Raw genomic sequence first — 17,905 nt, forward strand, 5'->3', positions numbered from 1 at the left:
GAGACCTTGAATTTTGGGTCTGGAATATTTTGACAGAAATGCCATTTTAGATGAGTAATATGTATATTACAGAATAAAAAAAATGTCTGGTTCTTTGAGCTAGTCATGCATTTTACAGATTATCTATTCCAAACCCTTCATTATTCACATGAAGAAATTGAGTTGCAAAGCCCATGAGACTTGCTCAAGATGGCAGTTGAGTCAGGACTACAGTCACAGCTTTTGAGACTTGGTGCAGACCTTTCCATTATACTGTGCAGCTGCTCAAAGCCTCTGTGAGCACATACAGTCTCCCTTCTGGAATGTCTTACCTGACACCTGCCATTTGCACAGACATCTAATCCCTGATATCCACAAGAAGTTCCATCCATCACTTTTTCTGATAGAAGAATAGGCTGTTCTTTCCCAACAGGAGAGCAAAACAAGGCACATGGTTTTTCTACACACAGAGTAGACAAAAAAAAAAAAAAAAAAAAGAGCAAAAGTTACTGCATAAATATTTTTATCTCCAGCTTTATTTTTCAGTACAGTTGTTGAGTAAAAAATATAATTTGCTCTGAATTGAGTAATGTAGTAGTAATTATAGTATAGTAGTATAGTGGTTATTATGAGCAGTAAGTGAGAAAATGTCTGGGAAAAAATAGATATCCAATGAATATCTCCTTCTTAAGAAATATGTCTTCAGATTATTTTCAAAATGTATCATTTATTATTTTTCTGGCATCAAACCTCTACCACACACAAGACAATTATTCTTGCCCCAAAATATTTTACATACCACATTTTTTGCTCATAGCTTTTGGGATGAACTCCCCTTTAAGTACACATCAAATTTCTTCCTATTTCAGATTTACTTCATTCATGAAGATTTACTGGATATGTCACTTCTAAATTCCCATACACTAATTTTCAATCCTATGCATTTGGCATTTTCTAACGAAAAATTACTAAACGTAGAAAGAAGAATTTCTAAGATGAGCAATTATCTTAAAATTGTCCATTACAAGGACATGTAGAAATGCAACACAATCCCATGAGAACATCCACTGGAACTCAAAAGTGCTGAAGTGCTCAATTTCTTCCATTGGTTACTCAGAAAGCATACCGGTATATTTGATATCCACGGGAAGGCTGTTCTGGCTAAAGAATTTCTGGATGACTGGCAGTCTTATTCAGTGCTTCATTAAGCAATAAGGTAGGATGCGTAGAGTTAAAACGTTTGCCAATCAGGCCAGTCAAGAGTGGCAAAATATTTTTAAAGGGCTGTTTCTAAGCATCCTACAGAAGAACTGCAGTATTTGGTAACACCAGTAGGAGAATTATCCAAATCTGAAACTTCAGAGCAATTTCCATGCTACATTACTACTCTATTGGCTTGATACCAGCCAGGCCCTTTACTGTTTATTAAGCTCATATAAATAGAATGGAAAATAGTTTACAGTCTTTGACACTGATCTTCGCTTATGTCTTCAGTAAAGTTCCACGTATGCTGATGGGATTCTATAAATACCAAATAACAGCCAGAGGCATGGAACAGGGTATCATTTTGCAAAGAGAAGACAGACAGTTAAATGAGCCTTCAGAATTGAACATTTCAAACACTTTTCACATGTGGCTTCTGAATACTGCTCTGAACAATTCTGGGGAGTTGGAACATGGCCTTCAACGCGCATGGTTTTGAAATTTTCCTTTAAGATGCCATTATAAGCCGCAATAAAGCATTTCAGTATGCTCTCACACCTCAAAGTAGGTTATGTTTATTCGATGACTGCTTACTATGTCATATCTTTAGACTTAAAAACAGCTGCTATAATTGCAACACTTTAAAAGTGGTATTCTGTGTGTGTGTACATGTATATGTATAATATGTATATATATATAATTCTCTTTCTGGAGTTTTCATTGAAGAGAGAAGCAAGCTATATATATGAATAATGTGGAAAGGAGCTCATCTAGAAAATTCCATTCACATTCCAAGCAAGAATTCAGATAAAAGTCTTTCTATTTCTCCTTTTACAACATATTGTCAATTCACTGTGCTTTACAGATGACATAAACATTTGATACCAATCTTCCTTCCTGGAGTATACCCTTGAGATTGTGACATTATAGTGATCCATGTAACATGCCAGTACTTACTTGGCAGGCAGGCTTTGTCTTGATTTAAGAGACCAGCCCTTTCCAAGATATGCATTAAACATGGATTTCGGCCAAATCTCAGCACAGTGTATGTGAAATACCTGAATGTTAAAGCCATGCATCTTTTTTTCCTCTAAAAATAACTGTTCACTACAGCATTGACACCCTGTATTTAATTTTCCTAGCCATAGATTCATGTATTACATAAGAATAACAGAAATAGCCCCTTGCATTTTAAGGTGTCATATGTTATTAAAAGTTGGGGTTTTTAAAAGAATCATACATTTCAGTTTCTTCCATAGTGCTATATAATACATGAAGACTACTGTTGTATACTTTACTCATCATATGGACTGATGTGTTTGATTGATATGTGTGGCAAAATTATAAAACATGCTAACCTACTAATTATATAAATATTTATTATGGATCATTCTGATGATACACAACACTTTATAAGAGGTAGGGGCTGTCAAAATTGTGATTTCCAATGGCTTCAATATTTTAAATTGTCCCCCATCCAATTCTAATTTTTTTTTTAACTTGGAGGGTATCTGTTTCCTCTCATTTTACCTATGAACAAGGAGGTTTCAAGTGAATTTAATATTATTAAATTGCACAGCCAATTAGAGGCAGAGATAGGATTAGATGATTATTTGCATTATTTGAATAGTCATATCATTTCTACAACCAGAGGGTATGGTATATATACTCATATTTACACAACAAATATTTATCAGAGGTTTAACATTTGCCAGTCTGTTCGTTAAGCACAGACAATAAGGAGAATAGAGACACATTAAAATCTGCTATAAAAGGGTATTGTGAGGTGCTTCAAAGGAGCAAATACCCAATTTGGAGGATCAGGGGATTGTTTATTTCCTAGAGGGCTTGACATAAACCGAGTCAAAAAAAAAAAATCAACAGGCATTTTTCAGGTAAATAAATGGAGAGAGAGAGAGAAAGAGAGAAAGAGGAACCAAAGCTTGAGAAATAAAAGGAATTATGCCAAGAAACTAGGATGTTTACAGGCCTGGATATAAGAAAGCATGATGTATATGAGGGATGGAGTAGAAGTTGGCCGGGCTGTGCTGGAGAACATAGAAGGGAATGGTGGACATGAGGTGAGAGAAGGTAAAGGGGCAGGCCACACAAACAGCCTTAGAAACCAGGCAGTTATTTTTGAGGTTGGTCCTGAGAACAGTAGGGCGCATGGAAGGGTATTACTTGGCACGGTGGCTGACAGATCCAGCCTTGAAAAGGCAAGTCTGGCTGAAATGAGGAGCTGGGGCTGGAGAAGATTGTGGTCAGAGAGAAGGGAGAGAGCTGTTTGAGGATGTAGGTTAGAAACAGTGCAATCATTAGGAAACACACTGGCAGCAGAAAGGCTGGGAAAAATAGGGCTTGCTGCTTTAGTACAGATGGATGGAGACTGAGGAAGAATGATTCTGGCGAGTGAGAACAAGGTTGATCATGATGCCATTCTTTGTGAGAGAGTGCTGTGAGAGAAGCACATGGTAGGACTGAGACAGAAAGGCAAGGCGTGTGTTGAGTTAGAAGTGATGAGATGTTGAGTGGAGATGTCCATGCAACAGATGGGTAAGCAATGAAGGGACTCAGGATAGAAAGACCTGGGTTGGAGATAAATATCTGTGTCCTTTAGCATATTAATGATAAACAAAACCTACTGAATAAAGTAATATTATCCCAAGGAGAATATTTAGTAAGAAGAGAGGCCATGCAACAAGCACATGAGAAAATGCTCCGCATCACTTGCCATCAGGGAAATACAAATCAAAACCACAATGAGATACCACCTCACACCAGTGAGAATGGGGGAAATTAACAAGGCAGTAAACAACAAATGTTGGAGAAGATGTGGAGAAAGGGGAACCCTCTTGCACTGTTGGTGGGAATGTGAACTGGTACAGCCACTCTGGAAAACTGTGTGGAGGTTCCTCAAAGAGTTAAAAATAGATCTGCCCTATGACCCAGCAATTGCACTGCTGGGGATTTACCCCAAAGATACAGATGCAGTGAAACACCGGGACACCTGCACCCCGATGTTTATAGGAGCAATGTCCACAATAGCCAAACTGTGGAAGGAGCCTCGGTGTCCATTGAAAGATGAATGGATAAAGAAGATGTGGTCTATGTATACAATGGGATATTATTCAGCCATTAGAAACGACAAATACCCACCATTTGCTTCGACATGGATGGAACTAGAGGGTATTATGCTGAGTGAAATAAGTCAATTGGAGAAGGAAAAACATTATAAGGTCTCATTCATTTGGGGAATATAAAAAATAGTGAAAGGGAATAAAGGGGAAAGGAGAAAAAATGAGTGGGAAATATCAGAAAGGGAGACAGAACATGAGAGACTCCTAACTCTGGGAAACGAACAAGGGGTGGTAGAAAGGGAGAGGTGGGTGAGGGGTGGGGGTGACTGGGTGATGGGCACTGAGGGGGGCACTTGATGGGATGAGCACTGGGTGTTATGCTATATGTTGGCAAATTGAACTCCAATTAAAAAAAAGAAGAAGAAGAAGAAGAAGAGAGGCCAAGACAGATCAAGTTGAAAATTCCTGTAAGGCACATCATTCATTCACCTAACCTAGTCTGTGCCTACTCTGTTCCTGTACTGTTTCCAAGGCTAAACATAAAGCAATGCAAAAATAGGATAACTCCTGCTCTTCCAACAATTATGGGGGGGGGCACTGAATAGATAAGATATATAAGCATTATGGCAGATGGTGATGAGTTCTATGAAAAAAGAATAAAGCAGGGAAAGGAAAAATACTGAGTTATTATTTAACCAAAGACCTGAAGGAGGTAAGAGGATGAAGCCTGCCAATATCAGGAGTCAGTGTTACAGCACAGAAAGCAAGAGCTTCCAAGACACTAGAACTTACTCTGGGAAGAGCAGGGGAGCCAGTGTAGGTAGAAGGGTGATGGGGAACAGTGAGGATGAGGTCTCAGGGTAAGAAGCAGCCAGGTGGCAGAGATCTGTAAGGTCCTTCCCTTAGAAGGAATGAATATGAACTTTCAGGGAGTCAGGGAGGTACTAGAGACTTTTGAATGGAAGAATAATAGGACATGACTGACAATTTAAAAGTATCACTCTGGCTGTTGAGAAGGAAGAACATAGGCATGAAGACTGGTTAGAGGGCTACTGCAACCACAGCGGGGATAAACAGTGGCTTGAGCCAGGGGTGGTGTTCTGGTGATATTAGGAAACAATCAGACTCTGGATATATTTCAAAGATAAGGCTCATGTCCGTAAAAAAAAGAATGAAATCTTTCCATTTGCATCCACATGGATGGATCTAGAGATACAATGCTAAGTGAGATAAGTCAAAAAGACAAATACCTTACAATTTCACTCAGATAAGGAATTTAAGAAACAAAACAAATTACCAAAGAAAAGAAAAGACAGGAAAAAAAAAACAAAAAACAGACTCTTAACTCTCAAGAATAAACTGATGATCATCAGAGGGGAGGTGGGTAGGGGGGACGAGGGAAATAGGTGAAGGGGATCAAGAGTACACTTGGCTTGATGAACTCTAAGTAATCCATGGAAATGCTGAATCACTATATGGTACACCTGAAACTAATATAACACTGTATGTTAACTACACTGGAATAAAAAGAAAAATGATAAGGCTAATGTGACCTTGCTGATAATCTGAATGTACAGTAAAATAAAAGAAAAAATGAAAATGATGACATCAAGATTTTGCCTAAGCATCTAGAAAAAGGAAACCTCACTGATTGACCACAGGCAAGAACTATCTTAAGTAATAAGAAATTATTTGGACACTTGGGTGGCTCAGTTAGTGAAGCATCTACCTCCAGCTCAGGTCATGATCCTGGGGTCTTGAGGTTGAGTCCCTCCTCTGGCTTCCTGCTCAGCGGGGTGTCTGTGTCTCCCCTGCCCCTCATCCCCATCCCACTCATGCTCTGTTTGAAATAAATAAATAAAACCTTTTTTTTAAGAAAAGGAGTTATTAAGTTATTCCTAAGTTTAATTTTTTTAAAGATTTATTTTTTTTACTTAAGAAAGAGAGACCAGGAGCAGGAGGGGCAGAGGGATAGGGAGGGAAAATCTCAAACAGACCCCTTGCTGAGCGTAGAAACCAAAGTGGGGCTAGATCCCATGACCCTGAGATCACAACCCAAGCAGAAACCAGGAGCCAGGCACTTGCCCGACGTTTAACTGACTGGGCCACCCAGGCATCCCCCTAAGTAATTCTTAAATAATAAAGTAACATATAATTTTCTTAACATTCTTATTCTGAAATAATTAAAGATTTACAGGAAGGTACAAAAATAGTACAGAGATCTCATATACCTTTTCCCCAGTTTACCCAAATGGTTCCACTTTGGTAACTAGAATAAGAGCAAACTCAGGAAACTGACTTTGGTACATGTATGTGTATACCTCTGTGTCATTTTATTAATGTGTAGATTTCACAACCACCACCACAATCAATATATTTCAGTATTTTATCAGCACAAAGTTCTACCTTATGCTATCCTTTTATAATGATACCCATCCCTCTCTCTGCCATCATCTCTAACTTCTGGCTGGCAACTTTTATTCTGTTTTCCATCTCTACAGTTTTGTTTTATAGTTATATATATATAATATATATATATAAATTATATCTATGTTATATAAATGTTATAGATATGTTACATGTTATATCAATGGAATCACAGAGTATTTGATATTTTGAGATTGATTCTTTTTACTCAGCATAAGGCTCTGAAATTCACCAAGTCACTATACATATCAATAGTTTTTTCCTTTGATTGTTGTGTAATATCTGATGGTATGGATGTACCTCAGTGTGTTTGACTATTCAGGTACTCAGAACTTTTTTGGTTGTTTCTAGTTTTTGGCTATTGAAATTAAAGCTGCTACAAATATTTGGGCATGGGATTTTTTATAGTTGTAAATATTCATTTCTTTGGGGAAAATGCCCAGGAGTGTGTTTTCTAAATTGTAAGATAAATGTATGCTGAGTTATTTAAGAAACTACCAAGCTATTTTTCAGAGTAGCTGTACCATTTACATTACAATCAGCAACATATGAGATCCAGTTTCTCTTCATCCTCATCAGTATTTCCTATGGTCACTTTCTTAAAATTTTAGTTCATCTAATTTGTCTGTAATAATATACTCTACATTTATTTTTTCATATATTTTTTAATATACCCTACATTTAAAAAAATATATTGTAGTCAGTGCTTGTGATTGTTACATGCCATTAAAGGTTGAAGAAAGAGAGCTCGGAAATACTTAGAATACAATCTGTATCATCTGTAAAATAACATTGACGACTACTGTAAAAACACTGCAAATCTAGAAGTCTACTTAAGTAAGATGGTGGTGATGCGAGTAGTCATACCTTCATCCATGACAGCTTGCCACTGAAGAACAGGCTTTGGGTATGAAGTTCTAACACTATAGGCCTGACATTGCCAGTCTCTGAATCCAGGCAAACCTGCAGGACAAGGTGGATTCTCACATATTCTGTATTGTTTTCTGGGACCATTACAGTCCCTTGCTTCAGAACCTAGCCTAGAAAAGATAGTACAAATAATCAATTTTATCTTTTTTTTATGTTAATGACTTACTTTAAAAATTAAAAGACATTAAATTAATAATGTATACTCCTTTATATTAAATCTACTTTGAAAATGTGGACATGTTAAATAATTGCTAATAGTAGGAAATCCATATGCTTATTAAAAACTATATAAATATATATATATTTATTTTCAATCCTTGATCAATTTAATTTCTAAAACACATGAGAAATAAAAGCCAATGTGCCATGACAGTGATATAGAGGAGTAGAAGGCAGAGGCTGGGGGCAAAATAGAAAGACTGTGATTTTCATGAAGGAGTCTGGTTTTAACGTTCTCACATCCTTTCTTTAAAATTGCTTATGAAAGAATCGGGCTACTGAGTCCACACCAAGAGTAAAAGTATAAAGCTGAAATAATTTTCTCATGTGCTTTCCTGGGATCACTCTAGGAAGGATGGGATTGAGTGAGCAGACCCTGAAATGCCTCCCAATCTGCACACGTGTTTATTAGCACATCTTCATTTTTCAGCACTGCTCACTTATATTGACAATAATTTTGTTCTCCTTCCCTCCCTTCCTGTAAGTCCTAACATCTTCCTGCCTTCTCACGGTTCCCTTATCAACTTACTTTTTCTAACGCATGTCTCCCTGCTCACTTAAACACACTGTTCATTTGATAAATCAAGAAACCACTGCATGTAACATTGACTTATTTGTTCTGAGAAGGGTTAGTCTTATTTTCTTCTTGGGAGATTTTATATAATTTACACAATTTGAGGGATTTTGTTTCTGCTTTCCAACACGGGGTAGGGTTTGAGGGGCTTCTTCCACTTTCCAACATTGTTTATCAGTAAAATCTTTGCATTTGGAAATTGAAGCAAAAACACCCTCCCCCAATCCAGGAACTTTGCGTTTACCCAGGACATTTGCGCTCTCGACTGCTGATCCCAGAACTGCAGGTTCGGCTACAGGGACTCCACACGCTCCATTCTCCGGCCACATGTCCAGGTGCTGAGGTCCTACTGGTACATTCTCCAGCCTTACACCACTATTCCAAAAGTTATGTCTTAGGTGAACAAATCAGGGCACAAGGGAAAATCATTCACTGGCCTACAGAGTCACTGGAATTGAGATTAAATCAGGTGTACTAAAGCCCCAAACATACAAATTGAAAAAGACCAAAAATAAGTTGGCACTTGCTTCTTGTTGTAGTAATTTAACGGTCCGTTCGCCCGTTGCCCAGTTGTCAGATCATAAGGTCTTATTATGAAAACAGGGCACACATATTTGCACCACAGCTCTGAGAATTCAGTACTTAGGCCACTTGGGGTGGCACAGCCACAAAAGAAAAACTACCACAGTCTAAGAAGCACAACGATTTAAAAGGGACAAATGACAAAAGCACAGAAACGGAAAATAAAATATAAATGATCTTCCATAACTAGAGTGAAGCAGAGATTTTAGCAAACGTAGCAGTTGTGATTTGAAATGTTGATGGTTTTTCTTTCCTTGTAATTAAAAAAAAAAAGTATAATTTAATTTTAGCACTGTCTTTTATGCCTTCTTCCTTTTATCCTGAAAGAGTTCCCCTCAAATATAAGCATTAACATTATAGCAATTCTTCTTTTGACAGTGTTTATTTGAAAGATTTAGGCAATTAGATTCTCTGAAATTCTGTCATTTCCTTCCAGTTATTCTGCAGCTTATTTTGTATCTATTAATGGAGAAAGATAACCATGAAAGAAGAGAAAGGAATGTACTCATTCTCTTGTTTATATTTTTGTTAACTTTAAATAAAGGCAGCAAAAGAAGCAGTTTCTGTGGCCACCAAGGAATGGCTGCCAGGACTTGGAAGGTAAACTATAATAATTTCTCCTTATTCCTGAAAAATCAGATCTATCACAGTCATAGTAAACATGCTAAAAGTAAAATTAACTGAACAAAATCATGTTGCGAATAAGTAAATGTTAGCAAAATTCAGCTTAATGACTATATAATGATGGAGTTGAGCAAGCTGAGCCTTCCAGACCTAAACAATTATCTGTACTTAATGGCAACATGATTTATAAAGGATTTTGCAGAAATACAGAAACTCTCTAATCTTCAAGTTTCCCATTTCAAAATGTGAATCATAATCATATTTACCTAATGGACTTTGCAGGAGTAGAATGAAGCATCAAGCCCATACTAAGAACTTAGAAGTCAACAATAATTAATAATTATAAATTGTATATATTATATTATATTAATGCCATTAATAAGTTTCCAGAAACCTAACCAAAATTCTATTCGTTCTGATCTTAATTGATTCTTATTTAAAATTTATTTTGAGTATATGTTTTTAAATGCTTTTCAGAAAAGAGAATTTAGAAAACTATGCTACATAGTCTTGTCTGAGCCCAGTTAATGCTTTTCTATGCAATCAAATAATTAGTTCCTGCATTTTTTTCCAATAATGTCAAATTTTAAGTTCAATCTCTTTTAGATTCAAGAAGCTTTAAATCTGTGCTGGAAAAAAAATCTCAACAACCCAGAGTGTATTCTTTTTTAAATTTTTATTTATTTATGATAGTCACAGAGAGAGAGAGAGAGGCAGAGACATAGGCAGAGGGAGAAGCAGGCTCCATGCACCGGGAGCCTGACGTGGGATTCAACAATCCCGGGTCTCCAGGATCGCGCCCTGGGCTCCAGGATCGCACCCTGGGCCAAAGGCAGGCGCTAAACCGCTGCGCCACCCAGGGATCCCCCCAGAGTGTATTGATAGGCATATTACATTGGATTTTGTATGAAGATTGTCACTATATTGAGATTTTGTGTGAAGATTAAGTCTGAAAATTTGCAGAAGGGGGGAAACAGGTCCTTTTAAACAACCTACTGGCTTTAAGGATTTAACAATGTAATGCCACTGATGAAAAAAAAAAACCCAACATGAAAGATGTCAAACTTCAACTGGTCAAATTGTTTTGGCCTACTTGAAGGGTGTTTATGTTTCCCATAGTGCAAATCATAGCTCCTTGCTGGCATTGAAAGGCTGGGTTAGCATTCATAGCAGACTAAAAATATGCTGGAAAAGACCAGCATCTGGACTTGTACATCATTTAAACTATACCACACTGGGCAGATGAAGAGAAATAGAAATAGATATACAAGCCAAATCTGCATACACAAATTGGTGAAATTTAAAGAAAGCATAGTATAATATTTAAAAAGTCCATCATCTTGCAGAGAACCAGATCTCTGGATGAAACTATGGAGAGCCTGCCTTTGTGTCTTCAAGGTGATGTTGTACTTCAACAGTGAGGAAGGTGTTAAACATTTTGTTTAAATTTTTATATAATATGTTCCATTTAGTTTTTAAGTTACTATATAATATATTCTTTTGGTTTATATATAAGATGACCCCAATGATGCTTTTCATAGATTTTTCTGGCAGCATAATTTGCTTCATTTATATTTTTGAGCCTCAAAAAATGATACTACACCTGGTTTAAAAAACACAAAATTTATCATATCTACAAATTTGGTCTGATTTATGAAAATGCTAGGGAAATATATAATAAAGGTTACTTCTAGGAGACCAAAAAAATTAACTGTATTTCCATTCTATCAAAATTTCTATGTGGACATGTCTAGGAAATTCATGAAATCATCAGAGTGGAAGAGTTCTGTGAAGATGACAAAGAGAACATCATTGTCTAATCAAATCTTGCACATACATTGTTGGATGACAGAAGAGAACAGAAGGCAATAAATTATACATGCAAATGTGTGAGTGTAAGGATATTACAGTCTTTATATTCTCAGTAAAGAATCATGATGGTAATTTCAAGAATCTCAATATAGGAAAGTAAATAAAATATGTTACGTAGAATTCCTCAAAACAGGCTAAAATTTTACTAAATTTATATTGATTTCCTTTCCCCTCCCCCAATTTCTAGTAAGTTTTGTCAGTGAAAAAACAAACATTTCTTGGTTTTTACTAAATCATTTATCAACTCTTTAACATCTGTTAAATGTAAACACAGTTGAATGTATTACAAAGAGAAGAGGAAAAGAAAGAAAACAGGCTGCTTTTAATCTGGAAACTGTAGAAATAGTAGATAAATCCTTATCATTGCAATTATTTTGGATCATAAAATTCAGTATGCACCTTCTCAGACTTAATTATATATTTTTACTTATACAGCTAGATTAACATCATTATACACTATAAAAATTACAAAATTACAAAACTTTGTAACAAATTATTTAAAAATTCCCAGCTTTGTTTCTTGGTTTGCAGTGTACCAAGCCTGCAGTGTTTTATATGAGGTTGAAAGCATTCAAATATTTTAGCACTACCGCACTCCTTTGCAGAGTGTTGGAAGCTATTTTCACGATGGCTCCTACAACAGCTGGAACAGATGGACATTTAAAGAAGCCCACATGGCCTGAGGAACTGAGAAGTCCATTAGTAATTTTAATACAAAAAGCATTACAGAACCACTAAAAGAACATTGTTAGCACAATTATGGGGAAACAAAAACATTTTACTTTTGATAAGCAATTACAATTTTGATTGCTAAAAGAATAAGTTTATTTTAGAGACTTCAAGAATGCAAATTTTTCTCATAAATATCAGATGAAAAAATAATAGTAGAAAAATACTTAGGGCATCAGTTTATAAAAATGAAGAGATTTTATAGTGATAAAGAAAAAGTAAGTAAGATGAATGGGTTGTGTGATGTTCAAAGAAATATAGCTGAATAGTTGGTTATCTTTGTTTATTACAGTTTTCATGTTTCAGGGATGATAAAAATTATTGCTGTTGCAGAGTTTTATGATTCCAGCAATAAATTACTCAACATAATACCGTGAGGCTTGCCCAATATGCACACATTATTGTACTTTTGTGTATAATTAAAAAAATGAAAACCAACCCAGATTCTGACTCTCCATATAAACTCAGAGAAAAACATCTGGCACAGTCGGTAAACAACTGGCAGATAATTCACAGAAATTCTCGTTCAAGAAACCATTTTCTAATTGACTATATCTAGTGATGAAGCATTTCTAGTCTTAAAAATATTTTGTATTTAAACAATTTTTACTTTTTAAAATTAAATTATAGAAGAAATAAATGACTACATGCTTATGTCAAACATTCATAAGGGGCTGGAAAAAAAATTATATTTACCCTCAACTCCCACACTTTCATCCATCAATTCCACTTCCCTCTCAAGAGGTAACTACTAATTACAGTTTAGAGTGTATATTTCAAATCATTTTCTATTAGTTTAGGGATATATACAATGTATATGTGTATTCATAATTGATTTTTTGGTAAATAACAAGGGGTATCAAAGTATCCATTTTTCTGACATGCCTATGTATTAACCATCATGTCTTTTAGATCTTTTCAGTTTGTAAGTATATATCTACCTCATTCTTTTAACAGCTACATTGTAAACATTCCTCATCTCATGAATACTTTTGCTATTTCTCATTCCTCACCATTACAAGTTGCATCCTTACATAATAAGCATTTGTGTGTGCGCGTGTGTGTTTACACTCACCTACATTTCTCTTTGTACAACATTTGTATTCCCTTAGCACAAAATTTTAGAAGTGGAATTGATGGATTTCCATTATGTCCATTTTTAAAAACATTGTATTTTTAAGCTAGCGTTCCATATAACTTCATTGTTTTCACTAATTCACTTCAAGTAAGCTTTATATTGTTGTTTCTTTTTAAATGTAATAAAACATTTATGTTCTTCAGAGGCAAAGTTTCTGATCTTATATCTAATGAGTAAAGTGATTAACCATCTGCTTTCCCTTCAGAGAATAAAAGTCAGAAAATAATGTAAGCTATTGAACTATTATCTTTGATTAAGTTAACTAGATGGTATTTACCTCCTCCATATTTTTTAAAAAATTATTTTTCAACTGCAATAATTCTGATAGGAAAATAAAAAATTTAATTTTTCAACAGTAATTACTTTGAAATGGAAATGTATACTAATAAACTTTCCTGTAACTTTATGAGACACATTAAAAATTAAACAACTCTGCCAAATATTTACTAATCTTCAAACTGTCAACTAGAGTATTTTATTTGTGATGCCTGAAATGACTAGGAAAAATTATACTTAGTGGTTTATCTGAGACAATGTTTTATACCTGAGAGGATTCATCAGCTCTGGAAGTTTTACTATTTATGCCATCATAAAATAATATGCTATTATTTTACCTATGTTTACTTTAAATAGTAAAAAATAAATTCATTTCTTAAAGTAATACGCCACCTTTCAATACTCTCATAATCAACAACAAAAAATAACTGCATTTATGTTAATAAAACAACCATAGATTTGAAAAAAATATAAAAGGTAAAATTGAAAATGAATGAAATACTGGAAAAATTTTATATATCCTGAAGGTATTCTACTAGTATTAAGATGGATACATATAGAACTGGCAGGAGAAAATGCAAGTTTCTTGAGTTTTGTTCAATATTGTTACTAACTTCAGGTGACTAACATGACTTACCTTACCAGCGTCACAATCAGTTCCATCCATTGGCGGATCTAGCTTGGTTCTGCATTCTTTCTCACCCTCTACCTTGCACCATAACCCTGTGCAAATAACATGCTGAAAACAAGGCAATAACTAGTAAGGAGGAGGTATTGCATTTCTGAGATGAAGTCAATAATTTTTGAGAAAGCTATTTTGATAGAACAACAGAAACTGAAGAAAGATATGCTTTAGGTACTTTTCATATAAACTTATAATTGAAATAGCATGTGGTTTATGCATAATGATGAGAATATTGATACATTAAAAACAGAAAGTCTGTTTAATACATTTCCATATATGTATACTTCTTTATCTAAAACACAAGTGATTACTCAAGGTTAAGCAGCTACAGCAAAAAAGAGTAAGCTAAAAAGCCATTATTTGTACCATTCCATGAACCAGGCTAGAAGAATAAAAGTGATGTGTTTGTGGTATTAATTTAGTGCCTGGTGTCCTCAAGCCTGTCCTCACTTACACTCTGTTTTATACTTAGTTAGTATTTCATGATTTCATCAGATAGTCTTGGCCCTTGATACAATACAGACTCCGAACGGATATATTTCTGTTACCAGCCATTTTTACCTCAGTTTGAAAGAGTCCTAGATCTCCATAATACAATGAAGTTTTTCTGGGGAAAAGTTAGAGGGAATAACAAAAATACTGGGATAAGGCAGCAGAGACATAGTAATAGTGAAAGAAGAGAACTCTGAGAAAAGGCAGCAAGGAACACTGTCAGAAACTGAAGCCCCAGCTCTGGCTGCCAACAGAGACAGAAGGAGGCCCACAGGACACATTCACATTTCATGGAAATATGAAATCCATGAGGGACATTTAAGGATGATTAGAGTAATGCATAGTGAAGATGACTGTGTTACTATGTGTCCAGATATGTGGAGAAGAAGATGGAAGAGGCCAGATCAAAACATAGAATAAATAATGGCAATGTGAAAGGCATAGTTTTGAACAAGATTTTAAAGTGAACACTATTTTAAAGATTGAGGAACCAAATCTTGAATGCCACAAAGGGTGAGAGACTCCATATGTGAAGGGAAAAAGAAGCCACTTAGCAGTTGACCAGCAGGTTGAGAAGATAAAAAGGCTATTTTAGGAGGTTTATTTCAGCAGTCTAAGCAAAACAGATAAAAATCAACTGCAAAGTAAAAGTCAGCTTATGACCCAAATCTATTAAATACTTTGGGAAAGGTATATTTAAAAAAATGTTTGAAGCAGGTCAGTTACAATTCTAAAACTGAATTTGTCACAAGGCCTGAAATAATACTTTCCAATTTTTTCTTTCTTTAAAAATAGAGAATTCTGAAATGTTTATAAGCTCTTAAAATTATATAATGTATGGCAAGAGTGGGATATATTCTATTCACCTTATTTTATCCACTGTGATTGCTTTTCTGCTTCCAAATATTTTATTCAAATATATCATATTTAGGAGATGATTTAGCCTAGCTTATATGCTTTATCTACATATATCATTTACCAAAAATTCATCCAGGGATTTATTTTAAAGAATGTCAATGACTAAACCAAATTGCTTTTCTGTAGTATTTTAGACTTTCAAATAAACAGGTTGTTTATCATGTACTTTTGTGCAAACATTTATATTTGAATTAGTGGATGTCTAACTTGAGAATTATAGTTCCTAAAATGTATTTTTTCCCCTTAATACCTTTACGTTAAAGAGGTCTTAAAATCATGGGATCAAATGCTGAATTTTCAAACAAACAAACAAACAAAAAACAAAACAACCAAACAATTTTGCTTTATGTATATTCAATAAAGTTGAGTTGTATTGCACCATGAGTTATTTTTGCCAAGCTCATTAGTTAACAAATGTATATTGAACAAAAAAGCAAATCTTGTATACTGTAGTTTTAGAATACTACTGACTTATTGAACACTGTTGGTGGTCTAAATTCTGACCTTACCCCATTATCTGTTATTCAAAACAGCAGGTACTCTAATTGATTCCCACTTGAGGCACTGGGAGCATAAAAGCAAACTTGGCGGCTTTTCAAGATAAGCACAACCATGTAGAATAAATCTCTCATAGACTGAGATCTCTTTTCCCTCTATGTTCTGCAAGCCCAGGACTCTTACAGTAAGTAAATTATAGCCTCATTCTTAAAAATAACTACGATTCAGGATTTCAAACTAAACTGTCAAAAGTAACGTCAGAAAATGTTGAAGAAAGGACATGGACTGTTTTCACCTTGAAAAGTGGAATATCTCATATGTATAATAGGAGCGCTATGTAATATCAAGCCCTTTCTTAAAATATTGCAAGGATACTATTAAGGGGCAAGGAATGCCTGAGTGGCCTAGTTAGTTAAGGGTCTGACTCTTGATTTTTGGCTCAAGTTGATCTCAGGGTCCTGAGATTCAGCCCTGCCTCAGGCTTCCGGCTCTGTGGAGAGTCTGCTGGAGATTCTTTTTCCTTCTGCCTCTCTCCCCGCTAGCACAGGCACACTGGTGCTCTGTCTCAGATAAATAAATCTTTAAAAAATAAAAAAAAAGGTAATAAGAGGCAAGAACCAAGTACTTTATATGTTAGGCTAGAGTCAAATAATTTTGCAACTTAATTGCTGAAAGCACTTAATGTATCAATTAAGAAAAGAACTTTAAAACTTCAAATGGTTTACATAGGAACCCAGGATAGAAATGCATGCTTCAGCTTCTTCTAGAAAAGCAACAAATAATAATGCAATATTTTTTTAAAAAATTCTTCCATAATAAGAAAAGACCATTAAAAGCATATAACAGGAATTTGGGTATCTATCTCAAGTAGGCTTTTAAAAATATTAAAATGTAAATACTATATAGTTCAAATGAAATAATTTAAATGGAACATTAATTGTCCATGTATAAAAATCATACATTTTAAATTTTATATTCAAAGATAATCTACACACATATCTTTCTTTATAGCAAATAGTTACATTAAGATGTTCTGAAATTTATGTTAAAATAAAAAAATCTTAAGTGCATAAATGTGAAAGTAACAATTAAATCTTACACATATAACTCCTTGCCTTTATTATCTTCCAAAATATAATTTCAATAACTTAACATTTGGTTGCAAATGTAATTCAATAAGGGAAAATATTTTTAAAAACATTCTTTTCCATCATAGAATATTGCAGTACTTTTATGGGTAGAAGAAAAGAAAATGGAGAAGTGAATTTAAAACACAAAGAACAAAGACTCAAAGGAATAATAAAAAGGAGAAATCTAGTTCTTAACAAATGCTAATAAAATTGAAAATTAATAAATAAAAAAGAGAACTAAAAAAAAACCTATTAGGAATGAAATGAAGAATGTAGAACTACAGATAATGTTGAGTTCAAAAAGAAATAAAAAAATATGAACAATTTTATGGTAATGAACCTGACAACTTACATGAAATGAAAAGATATTTTTAAAAACTTACTAAAATGGACCCAAGAAGAAATAGAGGCAGACTATCCTGTAACCATAAAATAGTTAAAAGTAATTGTTTAATATCTTCCCACAAAGTATACATCTGGTCCCAAAACTAACAATCTTTCAAAAAGCTTAGACTCTCAATTTATGTAAGCTCTCTAGAAAATAGAAAA

At 34.6% G+C, this 17,905-nt stretch overlaps 1 protein-coding gene across 1 annotated transcript in view; it reads right to left on the minus strand.

Moving 5' to 3' along the window:
* Window positions 1-17,905, minus strand: part of ADAMTS19 (ADAM metallopeptidase with thrombospondin type 1 motif 19) — a 227,368-nt gene that overhangs the window by 69,951 nt on the left and 139,512 nt on the right. The window contains exons 11-14 of the mRNA XM_072728643.1: window positions 14,271-14,372; window positions 8,657-8,787; window positions 7,557-7,729; window positions 312-439 (exon numbers count right to left, since the gene is read on the minus strand). Coding sequence (XP_072584744.1) covers window positions 312-439; window positions 7,557-7,729; window positions 8,657-8,787; window positions 14,271-14,372 — 534 coding nt within the window. The remainder of the gene's footprint in view (window positions 1-311; window positions 440-7,556; window positions 7,730-8,656; window positions 8,788-14,270; window positions 14,373-17,905) is intronic.

Source organism: Vulpes vulpes, chromosome 12, assembly GCF_048418805.1.
Source record: "Vulpes vulpes isolate BD-2025 chromosome 12, VulVul3, whole genome shotgun sequence".
NCBI lineage: Eukaryota > Metazoa > Chordata > Mammalia > Carnivora > Canidae > Vulpes > Vulpes vulpes.